The 21057-nt window shown below is 42.0% G+C and overlaps 1 protein-coding gene across 6 annotated transcripts in view; it reads left to right on the top strand.

The window, feature by feature from the left end:
• sh3pxd2aa (SH3 and PX domains 2Aa) overlaps positions 1-21057 on the top strand; it is a 48167-nt gene that overhangs the window by 18696 nt on the left and 8414 nt on the right. For 2 of the 6 annotated variants that reach the window (XM_052083760.1, XM_052083758.1), the window contains exons 6-9: positions 7402-7427; positions 12285-12329; positions 16106-16234; positions 20549-20662. In XM_052083760.1, the coding sequence (XP_051939720.1) occupies positions 7402-7427; positions 12285-12329; positions 16106-16234; positions 20549-20662 (314 nt within the window). The other 4 variants (XM_052083761.1, XM_052083759.1, XM_052083763.1 and 1 more) reach the window with 3 other exon arrangements.

The raw sequence follows: 21057 nt of genomic DNA, 5'->3' as shown, positions 1-21057 counted from the left end.
CTAGAATTTCACCTTTAGTCCATTAGAGCGTCATGTCTGACTTCACAGATTTGTTACAAGGCCATTTAATGAAGTGTAAGGGTGAGGAGGGGAGGGGTTGAGGAATATGATAATGTAAGACACTTGCAACAGCAGGAGATATGCCCTTTGGGTATTTTTTAAATTGGTCACTCTCTTCTCCCAACTCGAGCGCAGGCATCAGACTGTTAATTTATGCACTCCAGCCAAGTATTCTTGTTCAACCTTAGCCTGTCCTCTTGGCCTTTTGATTTCCATCCCCTGCTTTCCTTCAAAGCAGAATAGACATTCTTTAATTATCTGTAATTACAGTCCTGAACTAATTAATTACGGCCCCAATCCTAAAAACAGAGGGCGGGGTGGGGGCCGGGGGGTATGTACCCCCCCCCCCCAAAAAAAACTTAAACTTCAAATTTCAGTCTGTGATTTAAAAGGAATGCCAACTGTAATGGCATGTTTGCCCTCTATGATTTGTTTGTTAGTATCAATACATTTTTAAGCTAACATTTTCTAAAATAATTTCGAGTTTAATACATTTTGAAAAAACATTATTTATGTTTTTTGTTTTTGTTTTCTTTGTTCCTCCATCATTTCGTGATTTCATGTCAGGGTTAGTGAGAGATGAAGACTCATATTTGGAGCATCAATAATGCGTTCATGCGCTCACCTCACAATGTAATTTATCTGACAGACACGTAGTGTGTTCATTCAAGACGCTAAAATTTTTATTTAAAGGAAATTGAATATACCGTAAATTCCGGATTGCAAGCCGCTAATTTTTTTTAAACACTGCGGCGTGTAATATGAAGCAGCTTTTAAAAAATTTTTTCCATCGCGGGAAAAACATGGACCAATAAAATGAATGAGTCTTTCACTGAGGTCCAATGAGATTGTATGACTAATCACAACTTCCGCTCTTTTTGCCGTAGCGGGGGGGAAAAATGTGTTACCCGGCAACAGTCGACCAATAAAATGAATGATTAGTACACAGGGGTCCAAAGAAATTGTACGATTACCGGTAATTTATTTTGATCAGCCTCATGTTGATAAGATAAAAAAAAAATATGTGCCAGCACGTTCTAATTAGCAAACAGGAGAGTCACATTCAATTCTTGAGATTTTCAGTTAATGAAGCGAAACAGAACGTGAAAAGTGTGGGGATGCGCGAGTGCTAGTAACTACACAACTGTGGCAACGCATCAACAATTTCTGGAGTGGTTGTCTTATTGTTGGCATCAACAGTAAAAAAAAAATATTGCTGATTAATTAAACGTGAATGAGACATTTTGTTCCACATTGACAATTTTCTTCCGTGCTCATCTTCTTTTCATTATATCTCTCAGCCTCCGACATTTCTCTTCCTCTTTTTCACTCCCCTACCTTCATCTCCTCGTTCTTCATCTGTCTGTTGCTCTCCACCTGCTGTAAGTAGCCGAGAGGCGACAGACCGACTGAACCTTAATGGATAAGCTGTTTCATTCCCCCGACTGGGAGGGATCAATAGCACTCACTTAAGGGAGAGACTGTAGCACAACATATGAGGAGTATCCAGCATGGCACTGATGGGGTTAAACACTTACAGCATGTGGTCAGCAGAGCTTGAGGCCAGTGGGAGGTGTGTATGTGAGTGTATGTTTGTATGTGAGTGCGCTCACGTGAAAGCATTTATTGACCCATCTTCAGTCAGAGCAGGTGAAGGCCAATGCTGTGATGATAATTTAGTTTTGGGTGATCCCCAACTAGAAAGAGATTTGAACTGGTGGAGGAGCTGCAGCTTGTTTGTTATGGTTATGTTTTTTTTTTTTCCGTGCAAATTACACTTCCAATCTGTCTCTGTCTGCAATCTCAATTCTACAATGCATTGTAAAAATATTCACAGGCTTGGTTTTCAAGTTGTCTTTGTTTTTTAATCTATTTTATTACATTTAAACTTCTGATTTAAATGCTTTTTTAAAAAATCTGAAATGTATTTGATGGCTCCGCACAAAATAGTCAGTTGCATGTATATATATATATTCATTCATTCATTCATCTTCCAAGCCGCTTGATCCTCACGAGGGTCGCGGGGGGTGTTGGAGCCTATCCCAGCTGTCTTCGGGCAGTAGGCGGGGGACACCCTGAATCGGTTGCGAGCCAATCGCAGGCCACATAAAGACGAACAACCATCCACACTCGCACCTAGGGACAATTTAGAGTGTTCAATCAGCCTGCCATGCATATTTTTGGAATGTGGGAGGAAACCGGAGCACCCGGAGAAAACCCACGCAGGCCCGGGGAGAACATGCAAACTCCACACAGGGAGGCCGGAGCTGGAATCGAACCCGGTACCTGTGCACTGTGAAGCAGAAATAAGCAATACATTCATTCGGGGATATTAAAGAGGCCATTAAAGTCTTGGTAGTATAAAATGTAATTTTCATGACAAAATATTTGCAAAAAGGGCTCGTCCAGAATCAGGCAGGAAGCAATTTAAAACCATTCGCAGCTTGTTACAGACCACCTATTCTCAGCTCTCTGTCTGTGTTGAGCAGGAGCGCCCCCTGCCAGCACAGAAAAATACAACAGCTTGCTTACTGAGCCAAACTGACGTCACTCCAATGCAATCGCTTGGGAAGCGAATGCTCCGTCTGAAAATGTTGTGGCCATGTTACAGGAACACAAGATCTTGGCTGATATAACATTTCGTCATGTCTCATTTTGGCCAAAAATAATAAGACATTTTAGCAGCATTCTTATTCTGTAAAGCACATTTAGTTTAGTTTTTATTTGTCAACAATACGACATATTTCATCATCATGATCAAGGTTCTTTGGCATGAATTTTTTTTCATCATTTTTATTGACAAAACAAGTCTTATTATCAAATCCTAGTTCATCTGAAATCAGTTTCCTATTTTCAATAATACATATTTGTTGGTGTATTCATCTCAGCAACCTTTAGTGACACGCAGAACAATGGAATGCTTTTGCACTCTATAACAAAAAAGTTTTTTGTTTGGTGGTGCGGCATGCGCTTTTTATGATACAAATCAAATAGGTGCATGCAGTGTGCATCCTGAGATACAGATGGCCACTGCTCATGCTCCATTCTTTTTTTTACTAAACCACAAAATTATTTTCGGGGTTTTTTTTCATACAGTGTAACCTTTTAATCTGGGTGTTCTAATTTAACAATGCCTGTCCATCTTGATTCAGTGTCACTAGGACAAAATGTTTGGACGGATCCATTGATCATTGTACACTCTGAACAGAAATCACTTTGGCTCGTTTCTTGTCATGAGCAAAACTTTGTGGAAGTGATCATGTTGTCTGTTTGTTCACGAGAATTAAACTCACTCATGTTTTTTCAAATATTATGGCTCAGAATAGTCACAAAATACTGTCACTGAATCGCTAAGATGGCAACACTGATTGCTTTGTGTACAGTGAACAAGCTCCTCTTTATCTGTGGCCTTGTCAATGTAAGAAGCGTACGTCGGCTGAGAAGTGCTTTGAACTCCAGAATCTGCCCCCAAAAATCAATTAAAATAAAGGAACTCAAATGAAGTGATTTACGTGATGACGCTCACAGCTTTACTGTAAATTTGTTCCAGTCTATCTCCCACCCGGTATTGCAGATGCTTCTATTTGCATAACATGGAAAAATCAAGACAATTGACGATTAATTTTCTTAGGCCTAGATTAAATGAAATGTTAATCATCTAGTGGTTTCTTGCCTAGCCATTGTGGTTTACATTTTTTATTTGGTCAACTAACCCCAATCAACAAAATTAGCAAACATGGCCTCTGTATGAAGCTGACTCGCTGTAGGAAATATGCCTTGGGAGGTTCCTTTGTGTTCTATCAAAATGAAACATTTTCTTTTACTGGTGATGGTGGTGGTGGTGGTGATCATTTACTGGTGTTGCACGTTTTCGCCCATTTTCTGCCAAGGTATGGAGTGAATCATCCATCCATCCATTTTCTGAACCGCTTAATCCTCACTAGGGTCGCGGGGGGTGCTGGAGCCTATCCCAGCCGTCTTCGGGCAGTATGCGGGGGACACCCTGGATCAGTTGCCAGCCAATCGCAGGGCACACAGAGACGAACAACCATCCACGCTCACAATCACACCTAGGGACAATTTAGAGCGTCCAATAAGCACCCGTAGAAAACCCATGCAGGCCCGGGGGAGAACATGCAAACTCCACACAGGGAGGCCGGAGCTGGAATCGAACCCGGTACCTCTGCACTGTGAAGCCGACGTGCTAACCACTGGACTACCGGGCCGCCTGTTGTAAATCAATTAAAAAATACTGTAATTTGTGTGTGCATTTTCTGCACCTTCAAATTGTCAACCTGTCCTGTTTTTGAATGAGAGGATGTAAATTAAAACTTTTTTTTTTCTTAAAGTGATTCATTTACAGATTCAACTATTAATGAAATGACTGTTAGTTGCAGCTCTAATGCATTATAGCACATTGTAATATTATAATAATCCAGTCAGTAACATGAAGTAAAGTATAAAATGCCTCATAAATACGATGAATAGTCTAAAATGCAAACCATATGAACAACAACTAAATGACCATTCAAAAAAACATAATTTACTAATCTGTAGTTAGAATACATCCACCAATTTCTGATATGCTGTATGAGGATCTGGAGACTATCCTTGCTGACTTCAGGTGGAGGGTGCTCAATGCTCTGGATTGGTCACCAGTCAATCAATCAGAGGGCACTTTTTGAGACAGCCAACCGTTCACTGTCACTTGGTGTCACTGGACGGGTACCGAAGCCCCTCTGCCAAGCACACAAGTCAGGAGATTGAACCACAACACAACAGCAGCGGTGTAACAGTCCAAAAAATAAAATGTCACTATTTTATGTAAAAGACCTTCACAGTGAAATTTACATACAAACTCTCTTTGCAGTGTAATGCGCTTACATTATAGGTTGTTGCACTTTACACAAATACTGTCTCTTCCCCTTCTGTTTGAGGTCACATGTCTACTGTGGCTTGAGATGGATGGGGTGAGGCAAGGAGTCACGTCCTGATCCCTATTTGTCCCACTTTTCTGACAATGAAGCATATTCTTGTGGCAAGCACACAGGGCTGGGAGGAGAGGTCACGATAAAGGGTTTATTCTTCTGCTGGACAGATGCATCAGATCATAGGGTGATGGATGAAGACAGATGGTGATTGAGGCAGCCAGATACAGGAATAGTCCAAAATCAGTGGCGGGCATTTCAACCTTAGGCCTTCAGTGACGTCACATACATTAACATAAGACGGTATAGGCTCGTCAAGCAGCACTTCATTTCAGGAGCATTTAAAACCATCAAGTATGCATTCACAATTAAGAGCAGGAAACTAAATTTATAGATATTGTCAAAAATATAAAGATGATTGAAAAATACTAAATAAAATGCCACCCAAATTTGATTATTGGTAATAATCAATTTCAATATTTTGAGTTTCTGTAATGACACTTCTAGAATAACTGTGTATCATATGTCCTAGAGTAGAATATGATGGCTGAACAAAAGTGGACCAAGAACTGACCCTTGATGGACCCCAAATGTCATAGCCATTCGATCAGATCCAAAACTTGCAATAACCATGAAATAACTCCTTCCCACCATGCTGGCCCACGAAAAGCGAAAATCCACATCTAACTGACACCCATTTAGATGCATTTTTTGTTTTAAAACCAGAAAAATTCTTCCAAAAATGTTGAGAAACCTCCATCCAGTATCTGTTTACCATGCAGTACGAGGATTGGCTCCCCACAAAAACATTCTACAATGATATTCTGCAGTAATATTTCACGAAGAAGACATTTAAATTATGCCATTCTATTTTAGAGGTTTTCATTGATTGTGAGTATTTATGTCAAGAAACGTCTCCTATTACTCCATAATGACAGATCACATTTTATGCCGCAGCAAGTACTGGTCTACCACAGCAATTCGAATGAAAATCTCTTTTTTGATGGAAGATGATTTGTGCCACATATATATGGGTGGCATATCTAAATCTGTAATTTGTAGACAGTCACACAGGCAGTCAGAGAAATACAGCTGATAGCGCCGTGAATTGAAAATAAAGGCAGGTGTGGTCTTTTACACATGATTTCTAAGGTCCTGTCGCTACAGTATGAAGACTTTGTCCTCCTTTGACGTCTACGCTAATTCAGCATTGATGATTTTATCACTTTTTCCTACATTTGCAGCCAATCAATTGATGTGAACGGGGATGTTTTAGAGACAGTACAAAAATTTATATGCACATTCATAAAACATTTTATATATATTATATATATATATATTCATTCATTCATTCATCTTCCGAGCCGCTTGATCCTCACTAGGGCCGCGGGGGGGTGCTGGAGCCTATCCCAGCTGTCTTCGGGCAGTAGGCGGGGGACATCCTGAATCGGTTGCCAGCCAATCGCAGGGCACACAGAAACGAACAACCATTCGCACTCACACCCAGGGACAATTTAGAGTGTTCAATCAGCCTGCCACGCAATGTTTTTGGAATGTGGGAGGAAACCGGAGCACCCGGAGAAAACCCACACTGGCCAGGGGAGAACATGCAAACTCCACACAGGGAGGCCAGAGCTGGAATCGAACCCGGTACCTCTGCACTGTGAAGCCAACGTGCTAACCACTGGACAACCGGGCCGCCCTTATATATATATATATATATATATATATATATATATATTATATATATATATATATATATACACACACACACACACACACACAGTTTCACAAATTCAGCTGTACTGCAGTGGGGTGTCATGGCTTCATTGGAGGTGAGATGATGGTTTTTGATTGGTCTCTGGGGGATAGAGGAAATGTACTCCCAGTAAATGGGGAGTGACAATGGATAGATTGCAGGGTCTTTGCTTCTATAAATAGAACCTCGCTTCCTCCATCCCTTAACTCAATTATGCAGCCTGAGTCCAAAAGTTGGCGTTGAGCAAAGCAAAGCAAAGCAAAAGCCACACATTTGCGCCTGTCGTTTATCCATGTGCTGTAATCCCATTAAGCAAGGCAGTTTAAACGGATCCTGCTGGTTGCAAATATGGGGAAAGGTTGTCTTCTTTGACTCGGCAACGGTAGAAGAAAGAGAGGAAGAAGTTGATGGAGCCCTTTGATGTCACGTGACTGCGTACGTTGCGAAGGGTCCGGGCGGGTGGCGAAAGTCAACCCTCCCTCCCCATCATTAGCCAGTCTTTTCCTTGAACACATGCAGGGAGACTTCATGGCAACTTAGTGACCAATATTTGTGTTTACGGGCTGTTAGAAACAAGTGAAAGCAGAGATTGTTGTTGACCAAGTGGCATCTCCGATCACTAACCATGTCGCTTTTGTGCTGCTATCCCTTCAGGGACTATGGCTCCAAGCGCAAGTCGGGTAAGTCACCTGTTTTTCTTCACACTTCCTTTCCTTATGTCACTTTCGTGATCTCTTTCTCAAAAATTCTGTAGATAAAAAACATGTGACATTAAGCTTCAAGATTCACGAATCTCAATCCGCTCTTTTATGCATGCCACGGGCAATTATTGCTTGCGTATGTATATTTTTATTTCTTCCACGGTGAGACATTGGGTTTGTGTTTTTGCTTTTTTTCTGCTGCTCGTTTACCTGCGTATTTTGCTACTTGCACCTGTAATGTGCAGAATATGATTTTTTTTCTTCCGTTCCATTTTTCTTCAGCCCTTCTCAATTGTTTTATATTCAGTACCGGTCGTATTATTTTAAGTTACCGCCAATGTTGAAATCATCAACACATTCCTACAGTGCCCTCTTGCGGTTTCATGTGAAAACAACACGTGAAATAATACAATAATGTGTTAATAATTTCACACATAAATCGCTCCAGAGTAAACTATGAAAAAAACTGAGAGTTATATTTGGGAAAATACAGTAATTTTTTTTTCATAACATTTTATTTACATCCTTAAAGCTGCTTTTTTTTCTCTTCGGTTCCATTTTTCTTCAGCCCTTCTCAATTGTTTTATATTCAGTACCGGTCGTATTATTTTAAGTTACCCCCAATGTTGAAATCATCAACGCAGTCCTACAGCGCCCTCTTGCGGTTTCATGTGAAAACAACACGTGAAAGGATACAATAATGTGTTAATAATTTCACACATAAATCGCTCCAGAGTAAACTATGAAAAAAACTGAGAGTTATATTTCGGTAAGTACAGTAATTGTTTTTTCATAACATTTTATTTACATCCTTAAAGCTGCTGGGTCAGGGTAGGTGTAACGTGCAGAATGTGGTTGGGCATGATCTTGCTGAAATAAGCAGTGGCGTCCATGACAAAGACATAGCGAGGATGGCAGCAGAAGTTTCTTCAAAAGCTGTGTGTACCTGTCAGCATTAATGGTGCCTTCACAGAGTTTTAATTAGCAATGCCACTGGCACTAACACAACCCCATACCATCACGGCCTTTGATCTTGAACTTTGATCTGGGCCCATAAGAGTCCGAATGCTTCTTTTCCTCTTTGGTCCGGAGGACACGGCATCCCACAATTTCCAAAAACAATTTGACATTTGAACTACCGTATTTTCACAACTATAAAGCGCCATTAAAAGTCTTAAATTTTCTCCAAAATGGACAGGACGCCTTATAATGCGGAGTGTCTTGTGTATGCGCTGAGTTCCAAAACCTGACTGACAGCCGACACGCTGTTTATATACAGAAAAGGCGGAAGTGACTGTGGACAGGCATGCGGCAAAGAAGTCGGCCAATCAGTGGGCGTGTATATATACATATATGGAGAGAGATAGAGAGAGAGAAGGCAGACGTGAGAGAGGACAGGCATGCGGGGGAGAAGTCCGCCAATGAGTGAAGGGTGAGCGTGTAAGTGGACGATAAAGGGACGCCCCAAGCATGTACCAACACCTGTATACAGTGTGGCTAGGTGCATTATTGCCAAAACAACTTCGGTTTTGGTTTCTAAGAACCACCAAAAATAAATTCGACAAAGAGGCACGCCTACGAAGCTCAGTTCAAACTTCAAGCCATCGGTTATGCTTTTGGCATGCGTGCCCATCTCACAGCAGCGGTGAAAAACCAAGTCAAGCAAATGAACTCTGAGGCTTGACTAGAGAACTCCAACCGCTGGACATCGGCACCAACCGGGCGTTCAAAGTAAAGTTGCCAACGGCATGGGAACAATGGATGATCGATGGCAAACACAACTTTACAAAGAGTGAGAGGCAGCGCTGGGCGGTTTACGCCACAATTTGCGAATGGATTGTGGCTGCTTGGACGAGCGTGTCTGCTTGCACTGTTGTTCGAATTTTTGGCAAAGCCGGCATCATTTTTGTGGAGCCGCATGGCAATGAGAGTGACTCTGACAACGAGAGGGAAAACGGCGTTTTTGATGGATTACCGGTACTCGATTCTGATACAGAGGATGAGGACTTTGGATTTCTGGGTGATGATTGATCGAAAAACGTGAGTACATTGTACGATGGCTAAATAAAATACAACGGAACTCAGTTTTGCTTCCGTTGCCTTTTTTAAAAACGTGTTTTTAGCTTGTATCTGTATGTCTTGGCATGCTACCGTATGCTTCAAGCTAACGTGTTTTTAGCGTGCGCGCATGCATGCCGTACGTTTATAAGCTGGCGTATGTTTTACCACTTTAAAACTGCGCCCAATCATACAGTGCGTTTTGTCTATGTGTCAAATACAGAAATGGCACCCAATAATGAGACTGCGCCGAATGGTCGTGAAAATACGGTACATCTCGGGCCCGGGGAAGCTGGCGGCTTTTCTGAGTATTGTTGATGAAATCGGTTTTCTGAAGTGTTCCTTTAGCTCATTATATCTTTTACACATTGATGTCAGTTTTTGATGCTGCCTGAGGGTTCGAAGGTGACGAGCATTCAATGTTATTTATTTTGGCCTTGCCACATACATGCAAATCAATATTCTGTTTTTATCTCTGTTTTACACAACGTCCCAAACTTAATTGGCATCGGGTTTGTACATCTGTGCAAGATAGGACCGCTCAAACACATTTCCATTATGGTAGAACAGTGGTGTCAAACTCATTTTCACCGAGGGCCACATCAGCAAAATAGCTGCCTTCAAAGCCAGGTGTAATTTATAATTAATATATATAATATAATATATATATATATATATTAATTATATTAATATTTATAATTATAATTATAATAATATTTATATATAATTAATATATATTATATTAATATATATTAATTATATATATTAATATATAAATAATATAACAATATAAAATCTACTCCTACTCCTTTTCCTATTGCTCTATTATAACAAATACTTTTAATTTGTCATCTGTCATCAAAAATCCTCATACAAATCTACATACAAAACATGCAAATTGCAAATAATTGCAGCAGAAGCTGCAAATTAACAATATGTAATCGAATATAAATAACAAAATAAAGGTTGACTCGGGTGACAAATGGTCAAGTTCTTAGTTCAGGGGTGTCCAAACTTTTTGCCAAGGGGGCCAGATTTTATGTGGTAAAATGTCGGGGGGCCCACCTTGGCTGACATTCTTTACATTGAACAACAATATTGTTCAACAAATTTTAGTAAGCCAGTCTGTTTCACATTTCCATTTTTATTTTAATTTCAACAATCGTAAGAATTTCTTTTGGTTCATTTGAAACCGGTATATCACATGCAACTGCTTATTCACTTGACTTTTTCTTAAACAGAAGTCTCCTGAGTGCAAATTGATTGATTTGAAACATAAAATGTATCACCATGACTTTTCAATAGTCACAAAATCTTTGACTCGAACAACGGGGAAATGAACAAGCAATACACATATCCACAACTGCAAGGATCAATTGAAATATGACATATCAGTCAATATAAACACGTGAGTGATGCCCTCTAGTGTCTAAATGCTATTACTCATTTAGTGAATGCTATTACTCATTTAGCCACTAGAGGGAAGCAGTACTCTATGAAACATCACTCACCAGTCTACGAGACCTCAGTCAATGCAACACGTGTTCCATTGCGCCCAACCTGCGGGCCAGACGGCACTGATTTTATGACAGGGGCCGAGGGCCGGATGAAATTCGACCGCGGGCCGGACTTTGGACATGCCTGTCTTAGGTTTTTGAAAGAGGGGATGCCGCCCATCCTTAAACACAACACTCGGATCCTCTGTGTTATCTGTGCGTTCACCAACAGCTAATGAAAAAGCTGTGTAGCAGCGTGTCTCATCGGCAAGCCGTGTTGCAAGATTTTCTGCTCGTTCCTTAACTCAGTCCGAGATGGTGTTTCTTGATAAACTCACGTTTTTAAAAGTCTGTAAGTGTTCAGGACACACCTGCTCACAGATCTTTAACATGCACTGCTCCAAAAATTCTCTTTCTGAAAGAGACTTGGAAGTGTGAGCATTTTTTTTTCAGTCACAATAAAGCTCGCTTTCAGTGCTGCTTTGCTTTTGGCTGTGGATTTTGTAAATTCATTTTGCCGCAGCCGCAGTTTGTTGCTTTTCTTCAAGGCTAGCTTTAGCGTACTTAGCGCCGTGTTTTGTGTCGAAATGCCAACCTGTTTACATACATTCTTGCTCCTGGAGGCTGTAAATTTCCCCAGTGTGGGACGAATAAAGGATATCTGATCTTATCTTATCTTATCTTATCTTATCTTATCTTATCTTATCTTATCTTATCTTATCTTATCTTAGTCTTTGACAACTGAAACCGTCAACGTAAAAAACATGCCGTTTTTTTCTCCTTGAAGCACAAACAAGTCTACTCCCTCCCATCTTTCTTGAAATAGTCTTTCGTCTACTTTCAAAAATAATTTCCTGTATGGGGGGGCTTCAATGTCACTTTAGGAAAAAAAAAGAAAGAGAGAAGGGAAAGTAAGGCAGTAGAGAATAAGGAGCAATTACTTTAGAAGTGGCTAACCCAAGCAAAGGGACATGAGAATAAGAGAAGAGTACTCAAATTCATGAGGCGAGAGGGAATTGTGTAATTTGAGCCTGAACAAAGGATAAGAATGTGAGTGTAGTTTGTCATCTTTCTAGTGACGATGTTAGTCTTCTACATCTTTTATGTACAGTATCGTGATCTGCCCTCATTGAGTGCATCACTTCATTTAAAGCAGTGGATGTAGGAACCTATCCCCTTTTTTTGTGCTTAGCTTTTTCTTGACCATTCTGTGGCCATTTTCTTTTTCGTCAGACTGAATAATATTTCTCTGCTTTTTTTCCGTTCTCTTTTACATCTGCAGTATGGATGTACGGCATTACCGACGGCCCGAGGAAAGAGGCGTCAGGTAGCTTTGTGTGTCTTTGTCAAATCAGTACGTTTGCATGATCCAAGTAAGCATTTAATGCCCATATTATTCCAATACTTTAAAAAAAAAAAACAACTCGCTGGTCTGATTTTAATTGCCACATTTTTGTGTCCAATATTTAATACTTTTGCACAATGTGATCTGAACATATTTTCATTGTTTGGTTTTAGTTGCATGACAGTAGAGCAACAATTTTCTGCATATTCTCCAGGCTCTACCGCTAGATTTTCCTTAAATGTTAATGAATACTATTATTACAAGTAATACAGCAGAGAACGGAGCCAGAAAGTCCGTGACTTAGGATACATTCCCAGGTACTGTCACGTTCTGCCCGAAGCGATAACAGATCGCTCCGTGCAGAACAAGGAAGTAAAGGGTTGGATCCCCGGAAAGCAGACAACGAAAAAATCTTGTCAAACAAAAGGGTGTCTTTAATGACAAAAAACAGAAAGAGCCCGACAGGGAAAAACGGTAACACAAAACGCTAATCAAATAAGGACCAGGAATAACAAAGAAAGAAATAACAACTGAGAACGCTCGCGGAAAACAAAAAAACGCAAGGGGGGCCTGATTTGGCGGAAATACGATAAGTACAAAATCTTAAAGGCAAAACGCGAATCACAAGAGTATCGGCCGTAGGGCAAAAAGGCAACGAGTCAAATAACAAATAGCGAAATTGAGCACGAGAGCAATATGGCACGGCGTGGAATTCTCCGGCAGTGAGTAAACTGCCGGAGTCTCCTAATAAAGGAAGCATAATCATCCCGAATGAGTAACAGGTGTGCAGTCGGCGGGGAGAAAGCCCGCCCCCTGCAGGCAGGCACGGAACGTGACAGGTACTAAACTTTGGGTGCTCGTTGAGTTCATGCTGCAGCAGTTTGGAGGCTCAGGAGTAGAATCTTAAAGTACACGAATGGCGGAAAAAAACAACATTGGTGACCTATTTAGCGACTGTACCAACCACCAAATGGAAAAGTCACATTGCTAAACAATCTGAAAGTGGGGATCCCTACACATTTAATCATTTCATTTACCCTAATGCATTTGAAACGGGTCAAGGAAAGAAATCAAATTATGCGGGTATCTCCACGAATGTACGCATGTGAACGTACTGACCGTTGAACGCATGCTCAACTGTGTTTATGTGTGTGTGCCCTGTCAGCTGCAGCCTTTTTCTTTTTTTCTTTTCACACTTCACCCCTTCTCAAGGCATCCAATTAACATGCACTGTCATCAGCCTCTCCTTTCACCCATCTGGTTAAATTAAACATGCCCGTGCAATGTTATCTACTCTAGCATGCACATTGGTTGATTAAAAAGGGTCGGAAGTTAATTTTCCAAAAGGGCCACATGAGAAACTGGAATGATTGAGGCTCATGGCAGCATGCTAATCTCAGCTGTGTGCAATATAAATTATTTTCATTTACATAGTCATTAAATTGCCTTGCTTTATGAAACTGATATTGTTCTAAGTGAAAAGTATTTTTTTCTAAGATTCGACACATATATATACATAGTGTATATATATATGTCGATATATATATATATATATATACATATACATATATATAGGGCGGCCCGGTAGTCCAGTGGTTAGCACGTCGGCTTCACAGTGCAGAGGTACCGGGTTCGATTCCAGCTCCGGCCACTGGGACCAAACAATATCACCTCCGTCTTCTTTTCGTTGAATTTCAAGAAATTTTGTGCCATCCATCCATCCATCCATCCATCCATCATCTACCGCTTATCCGGGGCCGGGTCGCGGGGGCAACAGCTTTAGCAGGGAAGCCCAGACTTCCCTCTCCCTAGCTACTTCGTCCAGCTCTCCCCGGGGGATCCCGAGTCATTCCCAGGCAAGCTGGGTGACATAGTCTCTCCAGCGTGTCCTGGGTCTTCCTCGGGGTCTCCTCCCGGTGGGGCATGACCGGAACACCTTACCGGGGAGGCGCTCAGGAGGCATCCGAATCAGATGCCCAAGCCTCCTCATCTGGCTCCTCTCGATATGGAGGAGAAGCGGCTCGACTCTGAGCCCCTCCCGGATGACCGAGCTTCTCACCGTGGAGGCGCTCAGGAGGCATCCGAATCAGATGCCCAAGCCACCTCATCTGGCTCCTCTCGATGTGGAGGAGAAGCGGCTCGACTCTGAGCCCCTCCCGGATGACTGAGCTTCTCACCTTATCTCTAAGGGAGAGCCCGGACACCCCGCGGAGAAAACTCATTTCGGCCGCTTGTAACCGGGATCTCGTTCTTTCGGTCACGACCCATCGCTCGTGACCATAGATGAGGCTTGGGACGTAGATCGACCGGTAAATTGAGAGCTTCGCCCTTTGGCTCAGCTCCTTCTTCACCACGACAGACCGATACAACGTCCGCAACAATGAAGAAAACATTCGGTCAGCAAATGAAAAGCGCCTCTTCTCCTATTCAGGATGTGCCGCCCCCCCCCCCCCCCCCCCCCGAAATCGTTTACGATCATCTTTCAGTCTGTTGGCCTCGAACTCTGCTATGATTTTGTTGCCATTAAGGATGAATGTCGAAATCATTGACTTTGCCGATTCGTAGTCCCCGGCTGGGCTCTGTCTGGGAGACTCCTTTTCAAAATGTGAGAGACAATTTCAGTCTTCAGAGACAGCAGTGACATTTGTTTCCGTTGACCAGAGATGTTTTCACACCGTGTGCTCCATGTTTCCTGAAGTACAACGATGGATGGATGAGTCGGTCAGTAGCGTTGCTAAGCAACGGGGGGGAATCCCACGCTGTACCATTTTGTTCATAAGCAAGGTCGCGGTGGCAGTTAGCTTCCCATGGTTCATTGTGACGAGGGCATTTTCACTGCTGGTCGTTGTAAGCAAAATCGGCAAATGGAAAATGAATGACGTGAAATCGGGACTTGTGATGTGAACGTTATCGGGGTGAAAACGTTATAAACGGGGTTTGTTTATAAGAGGGTTGACTGTAGTCTGCTGTGCATGAATCTAACAGGTTACTTCCTCGTATCAATACAATTGATTGATTACCTATTAAAACAATTTTAAATTGATGTCTTCTGTACCGAACAGATTGATGTCGTCGGATATACACACACTTTCAGTGAAAAGGTCAGAAATCAAAGTAGAAGAAAAAAAAAAACTCAAAGCGTTTCTTTTTATTGACAAACTCCTACCCAGTCTCTTTCCTTGTCCCTCTCCCTCCCCTGCAGTCCTCTCATATGTTTCTATTTAAGGCCAGCATTGTCGAGTGTCATGATTGGTGTGCTTCTCCCCCCCCCCCCCCCCCCCCCCCTCTGTCCGCGACTGGTTCCCGATGGCAGGAGTGGAGGGGAGGCCTTTTCTCTTAGCCACACTGTTGCTTTTCCATTCACGAGCCAGTGTTCTCCACAAAACAATGTGTCCTACTTATTTTTAGTGTAGATCTTACATCTTTGGTTCTGATCATAAGTCCACTTTAGGTCCTAGATGCAACTCCTACAAACAACCTCGCCGCGTTCGTTTTTGTGGTTTTGTTCCCTTCTTATGCACCTCAAGTGCATCGCGGTCAGGCAAGGTCAGCCATATGGCTGAAGTTTTGGAACTATGCCTTCTAATCGACAGTTTGTCTCGCACTCGGCTATTGAGGATACGCGGTGACAGAGTGCAGGGGTCGTCTGATGGCAGCATACCGGGTCCACAGAGGCAGGAATGCAGTTGGAAGCAGCGGCGGGTGTTTGCCATCTGTCAAAGCGGGCAGGTGGTTGACGGAGTGTTTCTTCCGCCCAGGGATTGACAGCTTGGAGCCTATGGTACTGGAGCAGTATGTGGCTGTGGCCAACTACGAAAGACAGGAGAACTCTGAGATCAACCTCAAAGCCGGCGAGACAGTGGACGTGATTGAGAAGAGCGAAAGTGGTGAGTACCCTCATGTGAATGTATTTACACAATCCCATGTTTAGCTAAGTTTATGTGTGGTGTTGCAACTTTTCATGTAGAGTTGTACAATTTTGTAATATAGTTTGCTTTTTTTTTGTTGAACCAACAACCCTGCTATTATGGAATTGCTTGGTTATTCATTTTGTCCATATACCTTATACCAGGCGTGTGCAAAGTCCGGCCCGCGGGCCAAATCCGGCCCGCGGTCGAATTTCATCCGGCCCTCGGCCCCTGTCATAAAATCAGTGCCGTCTGGCCCGCAGGTTGGGCGCAATGGAACACGTGTTGCATTGACTGAGGTCTCGTAGACTGGTGAGTGATGTTTCATAGAGTACTGCTTCCCTCTAGTGGCTAAATGAGTAATAGCATTCACTAAATGAGTAATAGCATTTAGACACTAGAGGGCATCACTGACGAGTTAACAAGACATCACTCCGTGTTTATATTGACTGATGTGTCATATTTCAAATTCCTGTTTCAAATGAACCAAAAGAAATTCTTAAGATTGTTGAAATTAAAATTAAAATGGAAATGTGAAACAGACTGGCTTACTAAAATTTGTTGAACAATATTGTTGTTCAATGTAAAGAATGTCAGCCAAGGTCGGCCCCCCGACATTTTACCACATAAAATCTGGCCCCCTTGGCAAAAAGTTTGGACACCCCTGCCTTATACTTATGTCCTCCTTATACCGGTTACCGTCTTTTTTTCTCATTATATTGGAATTAAACAACCAAAATAACCAAAACATTGTTCATGGAGTTAGTTTTTACACATTATTAACACATTATTGGGCCAAAAGAGGCGGCCCGGTAGTCCAGTGGTTAGCACATCGGCTTCACACTGCAGAGGTACCGGGTTCGATTCCAGCTCCGGCCTCCCTGTGTGGAGTTTGCATGTTCTCCCCGGGCCTTCGTGGGTTTTCTCCGGGTGCTCCGGTTTCCTCCCACATTCCAAAAACATGCATGGCAGGCTGATTGAACACTCTAAAAATTGTCCCTAGGTGTGAGTGTGAGCGTGGATGGTTGTTCGTCTCTGTGTGCCCTGCGATTGGCTGGCAACCGATTCAGGGTGTCCCCCGCCTACTGCCCGAAGACAGCTGGGATAGGCTCCAGCACCCCCCGCGACCCTAGTGAGGATCAAGCGGCTCGGAAGATGAATGAATGAATGGGCCAAAAGAAATGTGTTCCTTCCATTGTAGAGGTCAATATTTCTAACATGCCTTCGTAACTCGATTTTCAAATGGTACAGAAGTCAACCAAGAATACTCGTCAGTGTAAACAATGAGCTTCTGCAGATGATTTTCAAGGGAACGGCTTCCGATACTTCCCTTTGCCCGAGTATTGCAGTGTAGTCGGCTTTCGTTTGAGATTCCACAGGTGAATTTGCTCTCACGTTGACTGTACCAGTCAACAAAAATGCGTCTTGCTGTATATACATGCTAGCTCCTTGCTTGCGTCTTTAATTGACTCCAATTCAGTCCACTGCTATACGACTGCTGCTGTTTTATTTTCCTCCCAAGAATGTTCTAAATCGACCAAGTTGGTCCTGCAAAAAATAACACATTCAACAGACAATCTATGCCTGTTTAAGATGCGTAGCTCGTATACCGTAGCAACTTGCTAGCCGAAATTTAGAGCTTGTCAGAGATGTTTTCACATAGTTTGATTGTGTATTCTTGTTGGTTGGTTCACTGACAGCGATCGTACCCGACACAGCGAGACGACACTGTGTGATATCGGTTGTTGTTTCGTCATATGGTGTTTGTTGTGCTTCTTGTGGACCCGTTGTGGACAGTTTTCGTTTTGGCCATGGCAGTCGTCAAACGAGAAGATTCTATACTTGGTGGTTGCGCCTTCTCGGCAGCACGCGCATATCAGCTTTGGGAACGTCGGCACTATTTGATGTTGCTGCTGGATTTATGTTTTTTTGCACCTGTAATGGGGCAGCATTTTTCTCTGCCTCGTTTTGTTCAGCGGAGATGTCGGCGCTTTTAGACAGTCTGCATTGGTGCGCTGGATGGAGAGCCGGTGGGGCTGAGGCAAGAGGAGCATCGGCGTGGAGCGCCGATGCGTACTTGGAACTGAGAGTCGCTGCTTGTAATTGAAGCGGATTTACATGGGACAGGAAAAGTGAACCAATCTCTTTATTCATCAATAGATGCTCCATCTTATTAACTATTTAACTATATAACTATTCTGTAAAGCGCTTTGTTACAGCTGCGGCTGTGGTAAACGCGCCGTGTAAATAAATACGTATTGTGTTGTATAAGGTGTATACACAGTTTATGAAAAGTGAGTCTGTTCATTTCAGTATTTTACGAGTGTCACAACAGCTATACAAAAATCTGAATCAGAAGACGAGTCGTTTAGTTCTCATGGCTACAGTAAGAGGCTATAGAAAATATCTTGGCTGAAAGATAACCTACTTAGCTATAGGCTATTGTATACATGGTTCAGAGTCTCCTTTTCTTTCTTTTAAAGAACGCCGAACCAGTCTCCAATGTTTCTATCCTGTCACATGAGAGGATGGAAGCATGACACAGTTTAAAGCAGCTGCACAGAAATGGCTGCAGTGGTGTGGCTTTGGTGGAGAAGTTAATGTATTCTCAAGAATGACTTCAACAATGTAGGCATCGTATTTCTTTCTCTGCTTTAGTTTCCTTCGGTCAGAGTTTTTTTTTAAATGGGAAGTTGTTGTTGTGGGTCTGATCTCTGGCAAGCGTAATATTTTGTTGCTCAAGAAGTCTGGAACTGTGTGCTTTGGAGAGTTTCTGGGAATTGAAGTAACATTGACAATGACGAGTCGACGATAATGTGAAAACAAACAAATTAAAGCACTTGCATAAGAGGCGCTTCCCTCGTTCAAGGCCAGCAGTGTCCTCGTGCGTACGCGCCAGCTTCCTTTTGGCAGTTTCTGCCTGCATGCTGACAGTCTTACTTTCTCAAAAACATGTTATGTGCAGGAGTAACACATTGTCATTGAAGCAGCTCTAGGCAATGCTTAAATGCATGTACCATATTTTCCGCGCTATTAGGCGCACCGAAAAGTCATCCATTTTCTTAAAAGCTCCCAGTTGTCCCAGTTGTTTTTTAAAATGCACACTTTATTAATGGTTTTCACAGTCTCAACAAATACAGGTACGTCTTTGTCCATCTCCGTGCCTTCTCTTTTTCCGTTTAACTCGAGAGGCGTTCATGACCGCCTCCGAAAAATGTAAATTAATGATTCCTTCAATGAAACTATGAAAATTGAAAATAATGCATCCAAACAGAAAATCAAGCGAGGAAATCTAAAGTCAAGTACAACTTTATTGTCAAATGTGATGGTACAGCACAGATGAAATTTTCTCCCTCTTAAATAGACAACAAGACAACGTTCTGTTGGAACTATGCTCAAGGAAATCCCAAAATAAATTCTGTAGGGGAGCTACAGAATTTATTTTGTGATTTCCTCGCTTGATTTTCTGTTTTGACGCATTATTTTGAAATTTCGTAGTTTCATTAACGTAATCGTTCATTTACGTTTTTCGGAGGCGGTCATGAACACCTCTCGAGGCAAACAGAAGGAGCATACCTCCATCTAGTGGATGCATTGTAAATTGCACCTTATAATCCAGTGCGTCCAATATATGAAAAAAAATTACAAAATAGGCCATTCATTGAAGGTGCGTCTCATAATCCAGTGCACCTTTTCGGGCAGAAAATACGATATATTTATTTTTTTTAATCCAAATCTATATATTTACTTCTCGGTTTCATGGAAATTGGGATCTATTGTCTCGGGTCAGCAGGATGAACAACTTCATCTTTTGGGACAAAGAGTCCTAACTACTTCATTCCACAGTGTCAACAAGTACTTGCAACATAGTCAAAGAATGAACCTGAAGCTGTGGCTGAGAAAATAAAGTCTGCTCATGTGGCTCCTCCTGAGTGTATTGTACAGTTTATGAGCTGCTGTTCAAAAAAAAGCAGCGATTTATGAATCATCCCGAGCGTGAGCTTTTGGCTCACTAGACATGTCCTAGAGAGAGGTTGTCCCACTTTCGCCTTTCTTGGTGATAGAAATAGAGAAAGATGTCTGGAAGGACGAATGTACTTGCATCCTATATGAGCTGAATGGGTAATGCAGCCAATGTTGGCTCATTAAAAAAAAAGAAAGAAAAATAATATTAATCAGCATTATGGTTCAACAAAGAAACAATGATTTGTCATGTATGCCTCATACGTCCCAAGTTTGAACGATATACAAACTCGGATGCTCATTTCTGATTTGTCTTCCATCTCTTTCAAGGTTGGTGGTTTGTCAGTACAGCAGAGGAGCAGGGCTGGGTGCCTGCCACATATCTCGACTCTCAAAGTGGAACCAGAGACGATTTGGATTTAGGCACCTCCAGGACAGGGGAGGGTATGTGCAAAGAAATAAACACATTATATATATTTATGTACATACTATAATGTAGCGGCACGTGTTCCGATGTTCATTCGTGTCACCCAAAATAAATAATACATAAATAAATTTTTAAAATACATTAAGGATTTAAGTTCTGTCTTGATAGCAAACGTTTTGCTGTTGACCAAAAAAAAAAGGAAAAAAAAAATCAAGGTCCAGTTTTTGAATAAGAAAGGCACAGAAATGTAACACGTTTTAATCTCATTTCTCGATTCATTTAAAAACTGAATTGATTATTTAAGAAATATTGGTTGTTGTAGGGGCGACCCGGTAGTCCAGTGGTTAGCACGTCGGCTTCACAGTGCAGAGGTACCGGGTTCGATTCCAGCTCCGGCCTCCCTGTGTGGAGT

Source organism: Hippocampus zosterae, chromosome 13 (assembly GCF_025434085.1).
Source record: "Hippocampus zosterae strain Florida chromosome 13, ASM2543408v3, whole genome shotgun sequence".
NCBI lineage: Eukaryota > Metazoa > Chordata > Actinopteri > Syngnathiformes > Syngnathidae > Hippocampus > Hippocampus zosterae.
This window is presented reverse-complemented; position numbering and strand designations above follow the sequence as displayed.